The sequence below is a fragment of the Callionymus lyra genome, chromosome 7, assembly GCF_982586985.1.
Source record: "Callionymus lyra chromosome 7, fCalLyr1.hap1.1, whole genome shotgun sequence".
In the NCBI taxonomy this organism is placed as follows: domain Eukaryota; kingdom Metazoa; phylum Chordata; class Actinopteri; order Syngnathiformes; family Callionymidae; genus Callionymus; species Callionymus lyra.
The window spans coordinates 19,777,301-19,799,314 of NC_141824.1; the positions used below are offsets into that span (position 1 = coordinate 19,777,301).

Consider the following 22,014-nt stretch of genomic DNA (forward strand, 5'->3'; position numbering starts at 1 on the left):
TAGCACCGGTTTGATATAATATGCTTGTCACCATTTTTATAGATTGGGACCACCTTAGCCATTTTCATTCCATCAGGAAAAATACCTGTTTGAAAAGATTTATTGCATATATAAGTGAAAAGTTCGAGGACACAGTCCATTACTTCCTTTATAAGAAACATATCAATAGCATTATCATCTGTAGATGTTTTGCTGTTAAACTTCCGTACGACTTCTAATACATAACTCTCAGACTCCACCAAGAAACATTGAGTTGTTACTGTTGAAAGCACAACAACAATGAACACAACAACAGTCACAACATTAATATGAGCAACTTAATAAGCAAACATTTCTGTTTAGAAAGAAAATTATTACAATAAAGGGCAGAAACAGTTCTTCATTATGGTTCAGATTTTATAGATATAATAAGTGTGTATATACTGAATATATATATATATATACAGTATATATATACACACACACACACAGCTTGTCAGTTCGCTGGTGTTGAGATAAACCCAGGATTTATATCACCCTCTCGTTTTAGATGTAATATCCGAATGTGTGTCACAATCAGTCGTTTTTTTTCCTCCACGCTTGGCTCCGGAGTCGGACCTCACCTTATTGACAGCAGCAGTGCGGCAGCGGCGGCTATACTTGGAGAAGCGGCGCCGCTGACGGCGAAGCAGCAGATGGGTTGATAGACACAGGCGAGAGCTCGGGTTTTTTGCGTAAGAGCCAGGACGCCCACTTGACACTCTGACTAGGAAGAAGAAGGAAGTGGCGTCGGATTGACTTCTACATGACGTTGAGTAGGAGAATCAGGGGTTGTGAGCGAGTGTGTGAACAAAAGGATTAAAGGATTCCCGCTCTTCGATCAATTGTACCAGGCCACACCTACTTCTTATCCATTTGACTCGTTCGAGCTACGATGGTGGATTTTCTCAGAAGGGGATGGAAGGTAACGGACCCGTCAGGAGGGTCTGAATGCTCCCTGAGAGCCCCTATAAAGAGCTCAAACCACCTTGCCACGTTAAGGTGAATCAGTCCTGCACAAGTCCATTATCGAACATTGGATCCGGCTCAAACCGGTCCTCTAATCCCATTGGTCATGCTCTGATCGTGCCCTTCGTGCCCGAGAGTCAACTGACCAGCAATTTTCTCTGTGAAGAATTGATGCGAGTCCAACTCCTCAAGCAGCTTTGCTCTCATGAATTGATAATCTTCCTCCACGAGGTCCAGGTCAGTTGCAGGAAAAAAGTTTCTGACAGGAACATGAAGTTTATTGTGTCGATTCATTCTGACGTCTGCATCAATATTGCAGCCCGACGCTTTTACGCTGAAAACTCTTGACAATTCTGTGAACTTCCAGCGTGGAAGCATCGTAGTTTGACGGCCTTGTTCACTCTCGAAACTTCTTGAAAATCTCCAATAATTCTATTCTACACAATTACAATATAGCTCAGACTCTTAACTCAGAAAATATATTTGATGGTTTAAGTTCAGACTTTTGTGTTATAATAAGTTTGACTTTTTCTGATGATAATTAAGTAAAGAAAATGGTATTCTTAATCTAATACCCCTGATTGAATAATAATGTATCTTTTTATCTCATCATTTTAACATGAATGGTTTATGCTTTTCTCTACAGTTCAGGCTCATATCATACATTCGTGCCCCCTTATTTTGACTGGTAATTAAGACATTTTAATTTGGACTTTTTTTCAGTGAACTAATAACCACTTTTATTGTAATTCATGCTTCTTTAAAATAATTTAGACTGAACCTTTTTAACATTCTTTCATCTTGCCTCAGCATTTTGAATCAGTCCAGCAACTAAAGATTACAGTGGATATAAAAAGTCTATACTGTTCAAATGTCAGGTTTTGATCATGTTAAAATCACATCAAGATGAATAACTTCACAACTTTTCCCACAATTAACGTGACTTATAACTTGTATAATGTGATTGAAAGACAAACCTTCGTGGAGGTGAAGTCAAAATGAACAACTGTGTAACAAGTGTACAGATCCTTTTATAATTGGGAATGTTGCCGAGTTCAGATTAAACCAATTACATTCAAACTCGGCACACACCTGTCACCAAATAATGTTCCTCTGATACACCCCAAATAAAGTTCAGCTGTTCAAGCTGTTTTCCTGACATTTTTTTGAGCCACATCTTCCAGCACAAGCCATGTCAACGGAGCGCTTTTAGAGCTTTAGCTGAACTCATTATTCAAAGATATCAGTCGTGTTAAGGCTACAAAATAATTTTCAAGGAATTAAATGTACCATTTAATATGGTGAGGATTGTGAGGTGTCGTACATGTGTGGTACATGTGTGGTACATCTGTTGTACATGCGTGGTATATGCGTGGTACATGTGTGGTACATGTGTGGTGATACATGTGTGGTGGTACATGCGTGGTACATGCGTAGTACATGCGTGGTACATGTATGGTTCATGCGTGGTACATGTGTGGTGGTACATGCGTGGTACATGCGTAGTACATGTGTGGTGGTTCATGTGTGGTTCATGTGTGGTGGCACATGTGTGGTGGTACATGTGTGGTGGTACATGTGTGGTGGTACATGTGTGGTGGTACATGTGTGGTGGTACATGTGTGGTTCATGCGTGGTACATGTGTGGTAGTACATGTGTGGTTCATGTGTGGTTCATGTGTGGTGGCACATGTGTGGTGGTACATGTGTGGTTCATGCGTGGTACATGTGTGGTAGTACATGTGTGGTGGTACATGTGTGGTTCATGTGTGGTGGCACATGTGTGGTGGTACATGTGTGGTGGTACATGTGTGGTGGTACATGTGTGGTACATGCATGGTATATGCGTGGTACATGTGTGGTACATGTGTGGTGGTACATGTGTGGCGGTATATGTGTGGTGGTACATGTGTGGTGGTACATGTGTGGTGGTACATGTGTGGTACATGTGTGGTGGTACATTTGTGGTACATGTGTGGTGGTACATGTGTGGTACATGTGTGGTACATGTGCGGTGGTACATGTGTGGTACATGTGCGGTGGTACATGTGTGGTACATGTGTGGTATGTGTGGTACATGTGTGGTTCATGTGTGGTTCATGTGTGGTACATGTGTGGTACATGTGTGGTACATGTGCGGTGGTACATGTGTGGTACATGCATGGTATATGCGTGGTACATGTGTGGTACATGTGTGGTGGTACATGTGTGGCGGTACATGTGTGGTGGTACATGTGTGGTGGTACATGTGTGGTACATGTGTGGTTCATGCGTGGTACATGCGTGGTGGTATATGTGTGGTGGTACATTTGTGGTACATGTGTGGTGGTACATGTGTGTTACATGTGTGGTACATGTGTGGTGGTACATGTGGTGGTACAAGTGCGGTGGTACATGTGTGGTACATGTGAGGTACATGTGCGGTGGTACATGTGTGGTACATGTGTGGTACATGTGTGGTACATGTGTGGTGGTACATGTGGTGGTACATGTGCGGTGGTACATGTGTGGTACATGTGTGGTACATGTGCGGTGGTACATGTGTGGTGGTACATGTGTGGTACATGTGTGGTACATGTGTGGTTCATGTGTGGTACATGTGTGGTACATGTAACAAAAATGTTTAGAGTCTTCTTGTCTTCTTCATAAGTTTGGGCAATGGTGTGGGCTGGCAAGACGGAAGTCTTCTTTTAATTTTGCAAGACTTCTGGCCTTTTGTTATTAGACTGTAGAGGAAGAGGAACAGCAGGACATTGACCCAAAGTACACGTCTAAATCAACAAAAGAATGTCTTCATAATAATGCTTTGGAATGGCCCAAGATGTACTATGCTAATAGGTTCCTACCCAATAAGACTGAATGCTGTAATAAAAGCTAATGGTGCCGCAACCAAGTATTCGTTTAAGGGTGTGCATAGTAACACAATTTATATTTATATTCTTTACCTTTAGGGTTTCAGTTTTTTTTCTATTGCATTGTACAGGTGATAGTTCACATTAAAGGTGGAAAAAGTTGTTCAATTATTTATCTTTCTATCATTTTCTTTTACATCACGAAAACCTGGGATTTGAACAGGGATGTGTGTAATGTGTGTGTGGATGTGAGACTTTATACATCCACTGTACGTATACGAACCAGAAATGAATAGTTGATAGTTTATCTGATTTTTCAGTTAGAATTACAAGTTTGAGTTTGTACCTTTTTATTATAATTTAATACATTTACAAAGAGTTTGTTTTAAGGGCTTCTATCAAAATTGATAAATGAATTTATATTTGGTCATTTAAACTTCTTTCTCTTAAGTTTTTTATCTCAATTTAGACTTCATTTGAACTCAAGCACTTTTTGTTCAAAAATATTTTCCTGCTGAGGTTCAGGCTTTTGTTTATTCTCTAAAATGTCTGCATCCATCTTTCATAACACAGACCGTGTGTTGCTCTAGTGTTGCATTCATTCGAGAGGCTGCAGGTATCTTGAGGATGGCGAGGAATCGGAAGCGTCTGACTTGATTTGAAGAAGTTTGGTGTTAAAGTTATACTTTTTTTTTTTAACCACAGTGGAGTGTGATTTGAGTGCGTGTGGAGAAACAAATGTATGTTGTTGTTTTTTGGTAATTTGATCCAGCGAGGCGGCGCGGGATGTAATTAGTTCGTACATTAAACACCGGCGAGCCCTCGGAGGCGGCTGGTAATTAGCAGAGCTGGTTAAAGAGCCTGAGCGTCAGAAATGGGATCATTTTCTCTGCTCACTGATGAGCAAAAAACAAGATCTTCAAGATCACCCCTCGACAAATATTTCTCTTGTAACATCAACTCGTGTCTCACAGAGCGAAGACGGCGCCATGGTGAAGCTTTCCAAAGTCAACGGAGTGAAGAGAAGCGAGGCGGAGCGACGAGAGATGATCACTCCGGCCCTGAGGGAGTCGCTCACCAAACAAGGCGAGTGAAGAACTTTTACACTGGCTTATCGGAAATGATTCATTTCTTAATAATTGCTAAAATAAGCACTGAGATTACCCATATGTTGACGCGCATTAGTCACGTTGATTCATGACCAACTTGAAAAGTCTTTACTCTGTGAGGGAGTCGGAGCTGACGGCAGCATGTGGAGGGAAAAGATCCCATCAATCACCGGTCGATTCCTTAATTCCAGGAAAGGGTGGCAGCACTGTGGTCCCCTGCCAACATTCCCTTCATTTTTCTCAACACAGTGTAATGTTTTTGTGACTTCTTTGCCAGTTTGTCATTTTCTTTTCACTCTTCGTACTCATTTCTTCCCTCAAATTAAAAAAAAAAACGTGTTTGACACCTGTTAAAATTGGCCATGTTTCCTGACGTCCATCTGCTGGATGTAAGTAATAGTCATTTGTAAATCGCTTTCCAGACCAGGGTGTCAATGTCTCTTCATGATTATTTAAACTGCATTTTGTTATCGTAAAAGCAACGTTAATTGCACACCACAGCTGCTCGTCGCTTTACCGTCGACCTCTTTTGTCTCTTAAAGAGGGATTTTTTTGATGTAACCAGTAGGCCGTACTGACATCATTTTACTATGACCCTAATAAAGTTTATCTATCTATAGATCAGTGCTTCGCAGCCAGAAAGAAAAGAAAGTATGAAAATAATTATCTGTTATATGGTGTATTGATTATTACAGTCTGAAGGTGTTCTATTTTTTAAAAGAATGGATTTTCCCGAAATTAACATAAATCTCTGACTCGAGTGAAGATGCTTATTTCGGTAAAGTTAACAAAAACTAGTTAAATAAGTACAACACATGCTTTATATGTAACCACCTTATTGCAAAGCAGTCAGTCCAGAGCATATGATGATTCAGCAAGATTTATTTTTCATTTACTTGATTTTTTTTTTTATACCAGTAATGCTGTTATATTTTGGGGTTTTGGCTCATTTATTAAAAAATACTTCTGATATCAAACTAGTGGATGGTGCAAAGAAATATTGTGGACCTTTAAACAGATCAAATAGAAATGGGTTGATATCCTGTTTGTTCTCAATTCATTCTGGGCTCCTCTCAGACACCGAGAGGTTCCTATGATGTGCGGCCATAATCTTGTTTTAAGTAGAACGAGCTTGTCCGAAGTGCATCATCAACAAAACTCTGAAGTAGCCGGAAGTCCTCCTCGTCATCGGTCACACTTTTTTGGGATGTTTAACGTGTGTTTGCTGTGAAACAGGAGACACTGTGTTTATGCTGAAGCTGCGATGACATCTTCCAGACTTCTGTGGTTCTGCTACAAATAACTGCCTGAAAAGAACCCTGCTTATTCTTTGACTATTCTTTTTCTTTTTCATTTTGTGTTGTTGATGAAAGTCGCTGGAAAATCACAGGAAATCAAGTCAAAAACTACTGAAACTATGGGGAGAACTTCCATAATTTGAAAAGTTGTAGTATTTTATAGGCACTATATATTTTCCTGGCTTGTGTTTTAGTACTTGTATGGGTTCAGTCTTTTTTTTTCTTCTAATCTTATCTTCAATTTAAGTCGTTATATTTCAATATTTAACCCTTTTTTTTGGTTCTTTTATTTAATCATTGAATTCTCTTTAGGATACAAACTGATTGGAAGTCACTCTGGAGTGAAACTCTGCAGGTGGACGAAGGTTTGTTTCCCTTTTTCTACTCGACGTGGTAGGTTGTTGCAGGAATGAGCTAATCGTTGAGTGTGTTGCAGTCGATGCTGCGAGGCAGAGGAGGATGTTACAAACACACCTTCTACGGGATCGAGTCCCACCGCTGCATGGAGACGACCCCGAGCCTCGCCTGTGCAAACAAGTGTGTCTTCTGCTGGAGGTGAGTCCGATGGTCCTCTCCCTCGCATAGACACGACTGGTGATGAGTCGATGAAGCACTTTTCTAGTGATGAAAGGCCACTAGATGTGACTTTAAGTTTGGAAACGATGCCAACTTTCATTGAACGAGTTGATCAGATCCTACTTGTATAAATCAGAGAGTGCCATCTTGTGGCCTATCAAGAGGAAGGCACTGTGTCGTGATACTTGAACCCATCACTAAACCTTTGATAATAGCCAGTGGTGATCATCTCTTCTCCTCTCTCCCGGCCAGACATCACACCAACCCAGTCGGCACCGAGTGGCGCTGGAAGATGGATCCTGCCGAGAAGATCTTGCAGGAAAGTCTGGAGAAACATCAGAACATGATTCGTCAGTTCAAAGGTGACAGGATAAAAATGCTTTCTCAGTTTTCCCGCTCCGAGTGATTTTTATATCTGATCTTTAAGTTCCATGATTCTTTGCTAGCTTAACAATCTCATGTGCTCCCCTTCAGATCGGAACACACTGTTCTGAATTTCCTCTGGAGTCCACGCGTGAATTAAACATTTCCTTCTGCGATTCTTTCCACTCGGCAAACTAGAACAATTTAAACGGACTCTGCTCGTGTAACGCTTCTGTCCGAGCGCTATTTTACTTCAACCTCCTCAAACACTCGTATTTTAAATTAACTTCCTGATGAGTCTCTGGTTTTCAATTTGAAATCTGTCCTATTTTGAGGATCTATTAATTAAAAAGAACAGCTTGTCCTCCGCGATACACTGAAACACACACTTAAAGCCGAAGTGAGAAAAAAAGATGAAAATTTAATAGAATATTTTATGCTGAATACTTTCATAGATATATATCCTTTTAATGAGCACTTGCTGCGCACAGATACCCTCTTGGGGAGGCGGTTTCTGTGCTCGAGCGTGACGTGTCTGAGAAAATCATTTCCATCATTTTAACAGCATAAGTACGATTTATATTCTCTGAAGATTACACTTCTTGCTCTACTAGAAGTAGCTCGATTCAGAGATGGATCTGATTTGTTGCCATGTTTTTCATGTATATTGGGTGAATTGATGAGGTTTTATGATAGTGTTAAAGCTCAGTAGGTGGCGCTGTCACTTTCAAAATTCTACATTATGTTTCATTAATTAGTTGTTGAGAGCTGACATTTAAGAAAAGAGTGGCTTTTTCTTTGATAATCTCTGACAGAGACTCGTGATAGCCTTTTTGTTTGAGCGCTGTGAGTCTCCTGCAGGCGTCCCTGGAGTGAAGCCAGAGAGGTTCGAGGAGGGTTTGACCGCCAAACACTGCGCTCTCTCCCTCGTGGGAGAGCCCATCATGTATCCTGAGATCAACACCTTCCTCCGTCTGCTGCACTCTCAACACATCTCCAGCTTCCTGGTCACCAACGCTCAGTTTCCAGAGGAGATCAGGTAGAAAAAAACAAATACTCTGGTTTCTGAGTCTGCTCACTTCTGCAGCTTTACTCGGGTGACGAAAGACTATGCATATGTTCAGGTTCGATTATTTGATGGCGTTCATCCTGTATATCATTGATACAGTTATTAAATGTATCACGGTAACTCATGTAGTAGTTGTCGTAGCGGTTTGTAACTTCTTTTCTTCTTGAAGTTAAAAATATCTAAGAGTAAGTAATAATTTATGAAGCACATTTCTCATACCAGGGTCAGAAAAGAGCTTTAACAATCAAAATCAATACATACGCTTTGCTTTAAAAAGGCCAAAATAACATGGAGAAAAACACAGAAGCTCCAAGAAAATTAGGAAAAAGCCTGAACAAATATATAAGTCTTAAGATGCTTTTTGAAGGAGTCAGTAGATCATCAAACACAGAGAGAGAGGAAGATCGTTCCAAAGCTTAGGAGCAACAGCCTGCAAGGATTTCTCTCCTCTGGTCCTGAAGCGTGTTTAGGAACCATCAGTAGATTATGGTCCACAGACCTCAGAGCCCGAGCTGGGGTGTAAGGCTGGATCAGATCACTGATGTAAGGAGGAGCCTGACCATGAATAGATCTGAATGTAAGAACCAGAATTTTAAAATCGATCCTGAAAGAAACTGGCAGTCAGTGAAGAGTTTTAAGGATCAGGGAAATGTGAGTTCTTCTACTTGAGCAGGTCAGAATTCTCCCTGCAGTTTTTTATTAACTGCAGGCGAGACAGATCCTTATTTGTCGCATGGATTATAATCTCCAGATCGTGTTGTGACATCATTTTCCTAAGTATAGAGATATATTATATTTAGATGGAGATAGAGGAAGGTTTTACTAAGCGGAGATCATTCTTTAGATTCTGCAAAACAAGTTTTACTGTACATAGCCTGTAGATCACAAGGCGAGTTTTAAAATTTATAACATATTAAACAGTTTATAGTTGAGTTATATCGACACTGTTAAAGTATTTAACAGATGCCATGGATTCAAATTTTGTGGGTAAGGAATGACATATTCTTGCTAAAATACAATTGAAAGTGTGTTTGTCCTTTTAATATACGTTACATTTTCTAAATCTGCAATAAGTATGCATACAATGAGACAGAAATTAAGCTGTATTTTATCTAAGAAACGTGATAAGAACTCAGATATGAACCCAACTGATGAATTTGACGTAAAAAGAATTCACGCCTGGATTTTTATTATTCACTGGTTAACAAGTCAATGTTCACGTGTTTGTAGCTGCTGTGGTATTACTTGAATATTTATTCATGATGTGTCCGTTGTAAACGTATTTTACTTGCAGGACTTTGGTTCCAGTCACTCAGCTCTATGTGAGCGTGGACGCCAGCACCAAAGACAGTCTGAAGAAAATCGACCGTCCACTTTTTAAAGATTTCTGGCCACGTTTCCTGGACAGCCTGAGAGCCCTGGGAGAGAAGGTGAGCTGTCCAATCGTGATTGGTCTTGAAAGGTTTAATGTTCTTTCATGTTTGCCTTTTTTCTTCTCTTCTCAAGCCACTCGCTAGAGAGACTTGATCTGAATATTTATTCATGAAAGTTGTGCTTTGGCTGAAGAGCAAAGATTGTAGCTCATGTATCTGTTTGATCACTAACGGGACTTTGATGGTGGAATGAAAAAAATGATTTGAGTGACTTGACCTTTGACCTTCTGGCTCTCACTCAAACCGCATCTGGTGCTTTGTTCCGAACCTGGTCAATTTGTGTTCTATCGCTAACATGACCAATTTATATAATCCTCTATAAAATTCCGACACTGGAAAAATTCTTGATAACCAGGTAATTGAATGCATATTTTCACCCTCAAAATGGTTTTAACTTCAACATTTTCATTTTCAAGCTGCCAAACATGTAGATTCTACCCCCCTGCTTAGATGCTGCTTGGCTGCCCCCTGACTTTTTTCTTAGTCAACACGATGATTCCAATAAGAAAAGATAATCCAAAGGAGAAATTTAGTTTATTAAGAACAGAGTCAAGTGACCCACTATTTTTATTTCTCTGTTAAAATGGCACCAATTCTTTATTAACGCATGTTGACGTTACCTGGTGAGGTGTTCGAACCTGACCTGGATAAATACACGTTTCTGGTTGTCCTTGGCACTTCTGTGTGTTTCTTCAGTGAACCCTAAATAAGGTGTCTGTGGAAGCAAACCCCTCTTTACTTCGACCGACTGTGTCAGTTTATTTATCCTCAAATACACCTGCTGTTCCCGTCCTCCTTCGTCGTCTCCCCTCACTCCATCAACGGGCTAATCCTCCTTTGTGGTCGGTCTCCTCCAAATGCCTCCCTGCCAGCTTTTCCAGGGATGATGGATTTGTGGCCAGAATTCAGGATGAAGACACCTGGAATGGCCTCCCTGCTCTGTCAGGCCAATTATACACTTCTGTGCTGCCGTCCAAAGGAGCAGGTGCTCCAGAAAAACCACCCGGTCAATGAGAACCGGAAAGAAAATGACCTCATCAGCTAGTTTCATCTTCTCCCGCTCCCCTCTGTTCTCTATACCTGTCCCTGCTATATTCTTCACACCGAGGATTATCCTGTCTGCCGCTTTAGCGTATCGGCATCAGACTCCTGCTGTTCCACTCCACTGCTCTGTGAGCCGCTCCACTTTCAGGTGCCGCTGATCCCGTTCCTCTGATTTAACTGAAATCAGAGCATGACGTCTCCTCTGTTCAGGGTCTCTCCAGTCTGTGGCTCTGTGTCCTCAGTAGTTGCACTTGTCAAACTGAAGGTCTTTTCCCAGTGCATAACAAATATGTTGGGAAGGCGGGGGGGGGGGGGGGGGTGATCAAAAGAAGAAGAAAACAATTCTATACGTTCACCTAAATATGGTGAAAAGTATTTCTAGCTAATTTTGATCGATCTGTCCACCGCAGAGACAGAGGACCGTCTACAGACTGACCCTGGTCAAGTCCTGGAACGTGGAGGAAATGCTGGCCTACTCTGAGCTCATTGCCCTGGGACAACCAGACTTCATCGAAGTCAAGGTGAGTTCTGGTCTTTGTTTTTTAGTTGAAGTCTAATATATCCAACCACAAATGTGTCCAACCCTTTTATTATAGTTTTCATTTTATTTTGATTAATAGCTGTAGAACTTTGCCTGGAGAAAGTTTCAGTTTCCCTTTATTCCCTTTAGATATTAAATATTTAATTTCCAATATCAGGTTTTTGACTGTGATAAGTGGTGAAAAACACATGAAGTCAACTGGACTTTTCGACAACAACATAAGACATGACTAATCAAACTGAGATGATGAATTTCAACTATGTGACAAATTTACATAAACTTTCACTCCTGGACTTTTATTATTCACTTGTTGAGTGACGAGGTGTTTTAAGCTGCTTGAATAACTGAATAAATGCTTGCAGAAAAATTCCTTCTATTAATTTATATGCATATTATAAATGTTTGTCTTTTATAAACCGTTTAATTCTCTTAAATCCCAGTGATGGTTCAGAGGTTACCATACTAAGAATCCCTGAGTTACTCTTGATTTGTGTGGTGAATCTGGTCTGTTTTGGCAAACTGTTGGTCTCAATTAATCAATCATAAACATTAGTCCATAAATAGTTGAAGTTCTTCGTAGATTAAGTTCATCCTTGCTGCAGCTAAACGTGACAAGACCATGTAGACGTCATGAGTGGAATTCTTTAATTGAACTGAAATCCAAACCCATCGGGGACACCATGACGGATCTTCTCTCGTAATAATCTTCACTATTATTGAGCTCAATTCTGGTCCAACTGAAGTTATAATAATGTGTCCTCCAGCCAGAGTTTAATTCTCGTACTGGCGAGAACGGATGAATGGGAGAGTAGAGATCAGAATTGAGCTTGTTACGAACAACAACCAACCATTACATTATGACCACTTACCTCATGGTTTTACTGTTCCTCTCTCTCGCTCTCTCTCTCTCTCTCTCTCTCGAATCTGTCCGTCCTCCTGCCCATGAGCAACATAAACCCCACTGAACAGATGAAGCCTGCAGGCTGCTCAGCTCCGGACCAGCTCTGGGTCGCAGCGTCATGAGCTCCGTAATTGGTGTTTCGAAGACGGCCTGCTGACAGAGTGATGGAGCGAGCTGCTGCCTTGTGTCGCCAACTCTCAAATTAGCCGGCGAACCGACCGATGTTGGAGCGGCACTGGCTCAACTTCTAGACTCGAAGTCCAGAAACGATTCTAAAGAGAGTTGATGCTCATATATAAGATGCAAATGCAGATACAAAGATACAAGGCCTTCAGGTCTAATAGTTTACAAAGCCTTCAGGTCTAATTGTTTACAAAGCCTTCAGGTCAAATAGTTTACAAAGCCTTCAGGTCTAATAGTTTACAAAGCCTTCAGGTATAATAGTTTACAAAGACTTCAGGTTTAATAGTTTACAAAGCCTTCAGGTCTAATAGTTTACAAAGCCTTCAGGTCTAATTGTTTACAAAGCCTTCAGGTCAAATAGTTTACAAAGACTTCAGGTTTAATAGTTTACAAAGCCTTCAGGTCTAATAGTTTACAAAGCCTTCAGGTCTAATAGTTTACAAAGCCTTCAGGTCTAATAGTTTACAAAGCCTTCAGGTCTAATAGTTTACAAAGACTTCAGGTTTAATAGTTTACAAAGCCTTCAGGTCTAATAGTTTACAAAGCCTTCAGGTCTAATTGTTTACAAAGACTTCAGGTTTAATTGTTTACAAAGCCTTCAGGTCAAATAGTTTACAAAGCCTTCAGGTCTAATAGTTTACAAAGACTTCAGGTTTAATAGTTTACAAAGCCTTCAGGTCTAATAGTTTACAAAGCCTTCAGGTCTAATAGTTTACAAAGCCTTCAGGTCTAATAGTTTACAAAGCCTTCAGGTCTAATAGTTTACAAAGCCTTCAGGTCTAATAGTTTACAAAGACTTCAGGTTTAATAGTTTACAAAGCCTTCAGGTCTAATTGTTTACAAAGCCTTCAGGTCAAATAGTTTACAAAGCCTTCAGGTCTAATAGTTTACAAAGCCTTCAGGTATAATAGTTTACAAAGACTTCAGGTTTAATAGTTTACAAAGCCTTCAGGTCTAATAGTTTACAAAGCCTTCAGGTCTAATTGTTTACAAAGCCTTCAGGTCAAATAGTTTACAAAGACTTCAGGTTTAATAGTTTACAAAGCCTTCAGGTCTAATTGTTTACAAAGCCTTCAGGTCTAATAGTTTACAAAGCCTTCAGGTCTAATAGTTTACAAAGCCTTCAGGTCTAATAGTTTACAAAGACTTCAGGTTTAATAGTTTACAAAGCCTTCAGGTCTAATAGTTTACAAAGCCTTCAGGTCTAATTGTTTACAAAGACTTCAGGTTTAATAGTTTACAAGCCTTCAGGTCTAATTGTTTACAAAGCCTTCAGGTCAAATAGTTTACAAAGCCTTCAGGTCTAATTGTTTACAAAGCCTTCAGGTCTAATTGTTTACAAAGACTTCAGGTCTAATAGTTTACAAAGCCTTCAGGTCTAATTGTTTACAAAGCCTTCAGGTCTTATACTGTAGTTTACAAAGCCTTCAGGTCTAATAGTTTACAAAGCCTTCAGGTCTAATAGTTTACAAAGCCTTCAGGTCTAATTGTTTACAAAGCCTTCAGGTCTAATAGTTTACAAAGCCTTCAGGTCTAATAGTTTACAAAGCCTTCAGGTCTAATAGTTTACAAAGCCTTCAGGTCTAATAGTTTACAAAGCCTTCAGGTCTAATAGTTTACAAAGCCTTCAGGTCTAATAGTTTTCAAAGCCTTCAGGTCTAATAGTTTACAAAGCCTTCAGGTCTAATAGTTTACAAAGCCTTCAGGTCTAATTGTTTACAAAGCCTTCAGGTCTAATAGTTTACAAAGCCTTCAGGTCTAATAGTTTACAAAGCCTCCAGGTCTAATAGTTTACAAAGCCTTCAGGTCTAATTGTTTACAAAGCCTTCAGGTCTAATTTTTTACAAAGCCTTCAGGTCGAATAGTTTACAAAGCCTTCAGGTCTAATAGTTTACAAGGCCTTCAGGTCTAATAGTTTACAAAGCCTTCAGGTCTAATAGTTTACAAAGCCTTCAGGTCTAATTGTTTACAAAGCCTTCAGGTCTAATAGTTTACAAAGACTTCAGGTCTAATAGTTAAAAATATTCTTCAGGTATTATTTTTTTCTTGAACTCATCGTTAACCAAATATGTTTTAGACCTCATGGACTAACTAATTTACCAAGTCATCTTTAGACATTCTAGTTTAGCTACACTACTTATGATTTACATGGTTTACATGGTTTACCAATTCTCTTTCCCATCTTGGTCTTTTTCTGTCCCTGTTGTTAAAGGGCAAATAAATTAAAAATAAAAACGACTCTCCTTACTCTCTCGCATGTTTAAAATGTTAAAGTCTTCCTCCCTAAGATGCAGTAAGTCCCTCATCATGACCAAGTTTTGAACTTATTACTTTATAAAGTTCTCCATCGTCAGAAATGTGGGCGAACGAGAGGTTACGAGAGTGGAGTTATGACTTAATAATGACTCCTCCAGCCAGCTGTACTTGAGGCCCGCTTTGTTTATACAATGAGTCCCTGTAGGTGGAGATGCACGGTGAAAAACCTTGATGTTTGACCAATCACAGCTTAATGGGTGGGGTTGGGTTAAATTATTTGGGGCTTAATCACATTTTCTAAAGTAAATATTTAAATGAAAAGAGAGTTTTGTACAAACAGACACATACTGATGATACAATAGAGGTCCAATATCTATTTAAGAGACACTTAAATCAACACATTAGTTGCCTTTTAACCAAGTCACTTTCATACTGTGTGTCAGTATATTTGACTTCACATTAAACCTCATCTGTATTCAACCAAGAGATAAATGGGTGGACATGTTTGTTAGAACGCACCAGAAGATTGTCTCCTCATAACCACTTGATGTTCCGGTACCAGGAACGTTTCTCTTCAAAGAGCAGTGCTCTGAACGTCCTGTAAATATTTAACCTTCGGCGCTTCTGTGCCCCCAGCTGAGAGGATCAGAATAGTCAGTCGGAGGCTCAGGTGTGGTCTGAGTGCACGTCCCCGGAGTGTCACACTTCTGTGGACGCTGCCGTTTTCACACATCTATTCCCTCCTCGGCTCTTAAGTGGATTTTTCTGTGTCCATCTGAGTTCGTCGTTTATTGCAGGAATTGGATTTTACGTTTTTCTTCGAGCCAAAAGTATAAGATTATGTTTTAGTGAGGAGAAAGTGATGAGAATATTAAACATCTAAAATGGAGCACATCCAATCCTGGAACTCCAGCCCCCTTCTGTTTCGACTGAGTTAGAATTCTCCTCTTGTTCACTCCAGTCTTGTTATTTATGATGAATTTGAACAAGTGGAGTTTGAGGAGAAAGGTGATAAATGGAGTATATGTATTTAATTCACCGCCTCTCGCATGAAGTCAGTTATTGACCCACTAACGATTCCATCATCCTGTGCGGCACCAAACATTGTCAGCAGCCGCCATGCGAGCGGCGGCGTTATTCATCAGGGCCGCCTTTCTGCCATCGTCTGCAGCTCTAACAGGAAATTGATCAATGCGTGAAGGAGACGATCATTTCTCATCTCACAAACAGACCCGGATGAATGATTCCCGTCAACATATCTGTCTGAGGATCTGGATGTGAGGTTCGATACTTCCCATTGGCTTCTTTTGGTCGTCCTTTTGCACAGTTCCAGACGACTTCTTCTCCTTTGTTTCAGTTAAAACATATTTGCGTTATGAACATTTGTTGACGTGCGCTATGGACACAGTCATGTGACTAACTCAAGTGTAATGAGGGTCATTACCGCTTCCAAGGAGGTTATGCTTTGGTCTACATTTATTAAGTTGTCGCGGAACTAACAATGTAGTTCTGAAGGTATTTTTGAAAAGTTTCCAGGAAATGTTGATAAATTACGGAGGAAAAAAATCTTCTTTTACGACGGTGTTTAATAGTTTAATCTGTATTGTGGAACATTTTGAAGGATCATTCATTCAATTTTACATGACGTGGCTGGGTTATTCAAAAATTTATAAAACCTACAAATATAATTATAAAGACCAAATTAAATCACTGAAATCATCTGAAAACCTCAATGTTGTTTTAAGGTTTTCTACGCTAACGCCTGTAGAGGTCTTTTGGTAAGGATTCTGCTGCACAAGACACTTTCGGTCATTAGAAAACACAATTCTTGAATCATGGAAGTTGTTTCGTTGATTCAATTGTCAACTGTTTGGATGTGAAATGGAGCAAATATTCTCTGACTCTGTGCTTTTTCTCTTGTTTGTGTCCTGGTTCTCCACATGTAACAATCAACAAACGTACGTCTTCTTGCTGAATTCTGCAATTTCTCAGTGAAAGAAACTCCATCCATCTTATTCCTCGCTGCCACCGCTGACTTACACGTGTTTGAATACACACTTTCTGTGATGTCGACGCGCAGCAGAACACGAACGACCCAAAAAAGCCGCTGCCCACGTTTGATGAATGGCTGCTCTAATCACTCCTGAAATCTTAATTACTCTCCTGACACTCTTTTGCACTCGTCAGCTTCTGAGCGCTTGCAACACAGATTCTTACCTGTAGAAATGAAGAATATCTCGCTGCAGGACGCAGATGATTGTTTTTTTAAATGATAATGCAAAAGTAAAGAAGAAATGCAGGTGAAGAAATTCAAAAAAACTAGTCTTCTTACTCCATGTAAGACTTGTTTTCCATCATTGCTTACTCTTTTCCTTAGTCCCTCTCAGAGAACTCAGCACTGCAGATGTGTGTTTTGGATTTCTCCCCTTTCCCCTCATCATGCTTGTTTATATCATACATGACATTCTTGGTTTCCTGCTTTAAGACCTTTTTGTTTAAAATGCACTGATGTATCAGGAGTCCTTGTACTGAAGACTTATGCTGTGTCTCAAATCGCATACTAGCGTACTCAAAGTTAGTATTTTTAGTGCGTATGTGCGTCTCAATTCTTAGTATGCGAAATTTAGTGCGCCATGCACACTAAATTGGCGTACTAACACGCCCATGGTTCGATGGACACTAACCACCCTAAACGGCCGCCATCTTAATGACGTTTTAAACGGAAGTTACGTCATATATAAATGCATATATATTCATATACTTACAGGTTTATTTTCAGCAGCAGTAGGAGGATAAACACATCTTCGCTGCTGATACCAGCTTAAATATCTCGCAAATATTTCGATTCTCATATTTTTTCTTCATGTCTTTTTCCAAAGCTGCAATACGTGCTGCCAGCAGGTGTCGGCGATAGTGTTCAAACAGCTGGTTGAAACATCGTTAAATAGAAGTAGAAGAAGAAGCGCTCATGTGATTTCCGGTTAGTGTGTAGCGACAGTGTTTGATTTGAGACATACTATCTGTGGAGAATTTGCGTACTAGTTAGTACGTACACTAAACTGATGCATACTAACTTCTAGTATACTAAGAGTAGTATGCGATTTGAGACACAGCTTTAGTTTTAATGCAAGTGCAGGTGCATAGTTTCATTACGGGACAGTTTATATTATAATTTTTTTATTATATTATTTAACATATTTTTCTCCTTGGAAAAAGAGGAGTTTGAAGGATTAAATGTGTAGGTTAAGTCCATAATACTTCAATGTTTTTATTTTATTTTTTGCACTGTATTTCTGTGTACATTCTCACTGCCGTTGTTCTGAATCATGATTGTAAAGCTACACGATCATGCGACATCTGCAGAACACTGAATGAATGCTCGTATCTGTGTTGTGTTCAGGGGGTGACATACTGCGGGGAGAGCTCGGCCAGCAGCCTCACCATGGCCAACGTGCCCTGGCACCAGGAAGTGGTCGCCTTCGTCCAGCAGCTGGCCGACATGCTGCCTCAGTACGAGATCGCCTGCGAGCACGAGCACTCCAACTGTCTGCTCCTCGCGCACACCAAGGTAGGACCCTCCATGGCCCACTCGCACACATTTTCAACAACTTTACTTTTATAACCCTACACAGTTGTGGATCCTATAAGCTTATTTTCACCAATAAAAGTATCAATAATTCAAAATCATCATTTTAACCTGAACAACAAAACACTTGGTTCAACCTTTTAAAAAAAAAGAATCATTGAATGTATTTCTTCAACTGACTTGTCAGAAAGTTACGCAATTAAAAATACTTTTGTCAGACTTTTTGAAACGAAACATAAATGTTTATCAGATTGAGTCTGCCCCGACCGTCATCCCCGCTCCATCCTTCGACAGAAGTCGGGAAGAGGGGAGGAGAGCGGGAAGAAAAAAAGCGCCAAGATGAAAGGACGAGAGGGAAATTCATGAAAATGTGGTGATCACAAGAGTAGTTAATGATGGTCGGGTGTCGCAGAAAGAAGTCACACTCACACACATGCACACGCGCGTCTTTTTAAGATCAAATGGTGGCCTCCTCTAACCCATCAGAGATCAGAGGACAGTGAAGCTCTCTTTCACACACACACACGAACACACACTTTTCTTCGATAGTTGGTGAACATTCACAGTGAGACTGTGAGTGCGAGTCCTGGATCGTCCTCTTCAGGATGTTTACGAGCAGCTTTCTTAAGCTTCTCATTACCAAAGAGAGTTGATAGGCTCCTGAGTAATGATTCTCAAAAGCGACTGTAATTGTGTAGCAGCTTCATTTTCTTTGCACTAAAAAAAGAGCCTCTGTAGCGGAGTGAGGAAAGGTGCGTTTGTTTCGATCAACTCCGGCTTCTTACGCTCCGATGGATGATCTTGGCCGCAGAAGCCTGCGTGAGTGCGAGCAGGAAGTGGAAGGAGACGGAGAGCGAGTATATTAAGAAGCGGCGACAGCTGTAGGCGAGGAGGTGAAAATGATTTAAGGCGTCTAAGTGGTTACGCAAAAGGCCAAGAGCAGGAAAATCTGTTCGCATGGAGATGAAAACATGTCTCTTCTGGCTGCACTGGTGGCGATGTTGAAGTGCTGTGATGGTGTCCAGAAGTTCAATACATTGAGTCAAATAACCCAAGATTCAACATTTCTCATGATCAACTTCTTACAGGTTTTCTGTAAATTAACTTTATCATGTGTAGTATTTCTCAGCAAAGCTCTGTGATATTTCTGCACAGGCTCCGTCGTAATACTCGAAGGCTCCGTTGTATAACTCCGCAAGGATGCATTGTATCACTCCGCGATGATGCATCGTATCACTCCACGATGATGCATCGTATCACTCCACGATGATGCATCGTATCACTCCACGATGATGCATCGTATCACTCCACGATGATGCATCGTATCACTCCACGATGATGCATCGTATCACTCCACGATGATGCATCGTATCACTCCACGATGATGCATCGTATCACTCCACGATGATGCATCGTATCACTCCACGAGGATGCATCGTATCACTCCACGATGATGCATCGTATCACTCCACGATGATGCATCGTATCACTCCACGATGATGCATCGTATCACTCCACGATGATGCATCGTATCACTCCACGAGGATGCATCGTATCACTCCACGATGATGCATCGTATCACTCCACGATGATGCATCGTATCACTCCACGATGATGCATCGTATCACTCCACGATGATGCATCGTATCACTCCACGATGATGCATCGTATCACTCCACGATGATGCATCGTATCACTCCACGATGATGCATCGTATCACTCCACGATGATGCATCGTATCACTCCACGATGATGCATCGTATCACTCCACGATGATGCATCGTATCACTCCACGATGATGCATCGTATCACTCCACGATGATGCATCGTATCACTCCACGATGATGCATCGTATCACTCCACGATGATGCATCGTATCACTCCACAAGGATGCATCGTATCACTCCACGATGATGCATCGTATCACTCCACGATGATGCATCGTATCACTCCACGATGATGCATCGTATCACTCCACGATGATGCATCGTATCACTCCACGATGATGCATCGTATCACTCCACGATGATGCATCGTATCACTCCACGATGATGCATCGTATCACTCCACGATGATGCATCGTATCACTCCACGAGGATGCATCGTATCACTCCACGAGGATGCATCGTATCACTCCACGATGATGCATCGTATCACTCCACGATGATGCATCGTATCACTCCACAAGGATGCATCTTATCACTCCACGATGATGCATCGTATCACTCCACGAGGATGCATCGATCACTCTGCAAGGATGCATCGTATCACTCCACGATGATGCATCGTATCACTCCACAAGGATGCATCTTATCACTCCACGATGATGCATCGTATCACTCCACGATGATGCATCGTATCACTCCACGAGGATGCATCGATCACTCTGCAAGGATGCATCGTATCAATCTGCAAGAATGCATCGTATCACTCCGCAAAGATGCATTGTATCACTCTGCGAGGATGCATCGGATCACTCTGCGAAGATGCATCGTATCACTCAGTGAGGATGCATCAGATCACTCAGCAATGATGCATAGTATCACTTAATGAAAATGCATCTTATTAATCCAAGTGCATCGTATTACTCAGCGATGATGCTTCGTATCACTCGGCGAAGCTCTGTTGTATAATGGTAAAGAACACCTCATATCTTTACGCTATGGGCTGTCCTATTACTCCGTGAGGCTCAAAGTTAAGTATTACTCTGCATGTATCCATAGTCGGGAACCCTGCATAGTAATACTGCTTACTATGCCTTTAATCAGGTGCACCCCGTGAAGCCCAAGAGTTCAGCAGTGTCTCAAAAGAGTTTAAATTTGGGATTCCAACAAGTGAACGGCTCAGACGTCCCTCAGCGATGACCTGCTGCCACGTGCTTCTAACTCTCGCCTGGAAACCCTCTCTGCTCTCACCAGGGGTCACCTAAGGTCACCCCCAGCCAATTTAGACGGACGACCCCGATTCCTGCTGAGACGGACGTCGTCGAAGTTCAAGTCAGAAGTCAGCGCTTCCACTTTTTCGCCTCGTTTAGCATCATCAACCAGCAGGAGAAATGGTGTGGAGCAGAGGTGCATGCTGGGAAGCCTGAGCTCACTTGCCTAACAATAAGCACGATAATAGAGGGGGGTGATGTGGACGGCGCCCCCTGCTGTGGTAGAATAACTCACGAGAAACACACTGCTGCTCTTGTGTTCGTGTTTTTCTTGCTCTGGCTTCTGTTCTAAATGAATGACGTCTTGTGTGTCCAGTTCAAGGTGGACGGCGACTGGTGGACCTGGATCGACTACGACCGGTTCCAGGAGCTGGTCCGGACCCACGAGGAGAGCGGAGGCGATCAGAGTTTCTCAGCGCTCGACTACATGGCAAAGACGCCCAGCTGGGCTATGTTCGGAGCCCACGAGCAAGGCTTCGACCCGTCCGAAACCCGCTTCCAGAGACGCAACAAAACCAAAGACGTGTCCGGGTGCTGACCCTCCACCTCAGAACCCAGGAGCCGGTACCAAGCCTATCTTGGATAAATGTTTCTGATTGGTCAGCAAGTTTAGCACCAAAAATTAAAGGTTTCTGTATTTTTTACTTGTTTTTTAAATGTTGCAGTAGTTTCTTGTTGAGTTTTGATCTTCTTGTTGAGGTTCTACTGGTTGGTTCTGTCTCGGTTCTGCTCCACTCAAGACAGTTTGATTGATCAACTGCAAAGATGTGTTGTCACTAATGAGATTTTTGATTTTGTCACAAGTGCGACGGTGGCGAATAAATGAGCCTTTTTTTAAAGTCAGTCTGTCTTTGTTCATGTCACACACATTCAAAAATGCT

At 41.2% G+C, this 22,014-nt stretch overlaps 1 protein-coding gene across 1 annotated transcript in view; it reads left to right on the forward strand.

Annotated features, from left to right (window-relative positions):
- tyw1 (tRNA-yW synthesizing protein 1 homolog (S. cerevisiae)) overlaps nucleotides 1–21,680 on the forward strand; it is a 29,547-nt gene extending 7,867 nt beyond the window's left edge. Inside the window, exons 8-16 of the mRNA XM_087796009.1 lie at nucleotides 4,814–4,925; nucleotides 6,559–6,611; nucleotides 6,683–6,801; nucleotides 7,075–7,184; nucleotides 8,047–8,224; nucleotides 9,549–9,684; nucleotides 11,142–11,252; nucleotides 18,013–18,180; nucleotides 21,450–21,680. Coding sequence (XP_087652135.1) covers nucleotides 4,814–4,925; nucleotides 6,559–6,611; nucleotides 6,683–6,801; nucleotides 7,075–7,184; nucleotides 8,047–8,224; nucleotides 9,549–9,684; nucleotides 11,142–11,252; nucleotides 18,013–18,180; nucleotides 21,450–21,671 — 1,209 coding nt within the window. The 3' untranslated portion in view covers nucleotides 21,672–21,680. The remainder of the gene's footprint in view (nucleotides 1–4,813; nucleotides 4,926–6,558; nucleotides 6,612–6,682; nucleotides 6,802–7,074; nucleotides 7,185–8,046; nucleotides 8,225–9,548; nucleotides 9,685–11,141; nucleotides 11,253–18,012; nucleotides 18,181–21,449) is intronic.
- The last annotated feature ends 334 nt before the right edge of the window (nucleotides 21,681–22,014 follow it).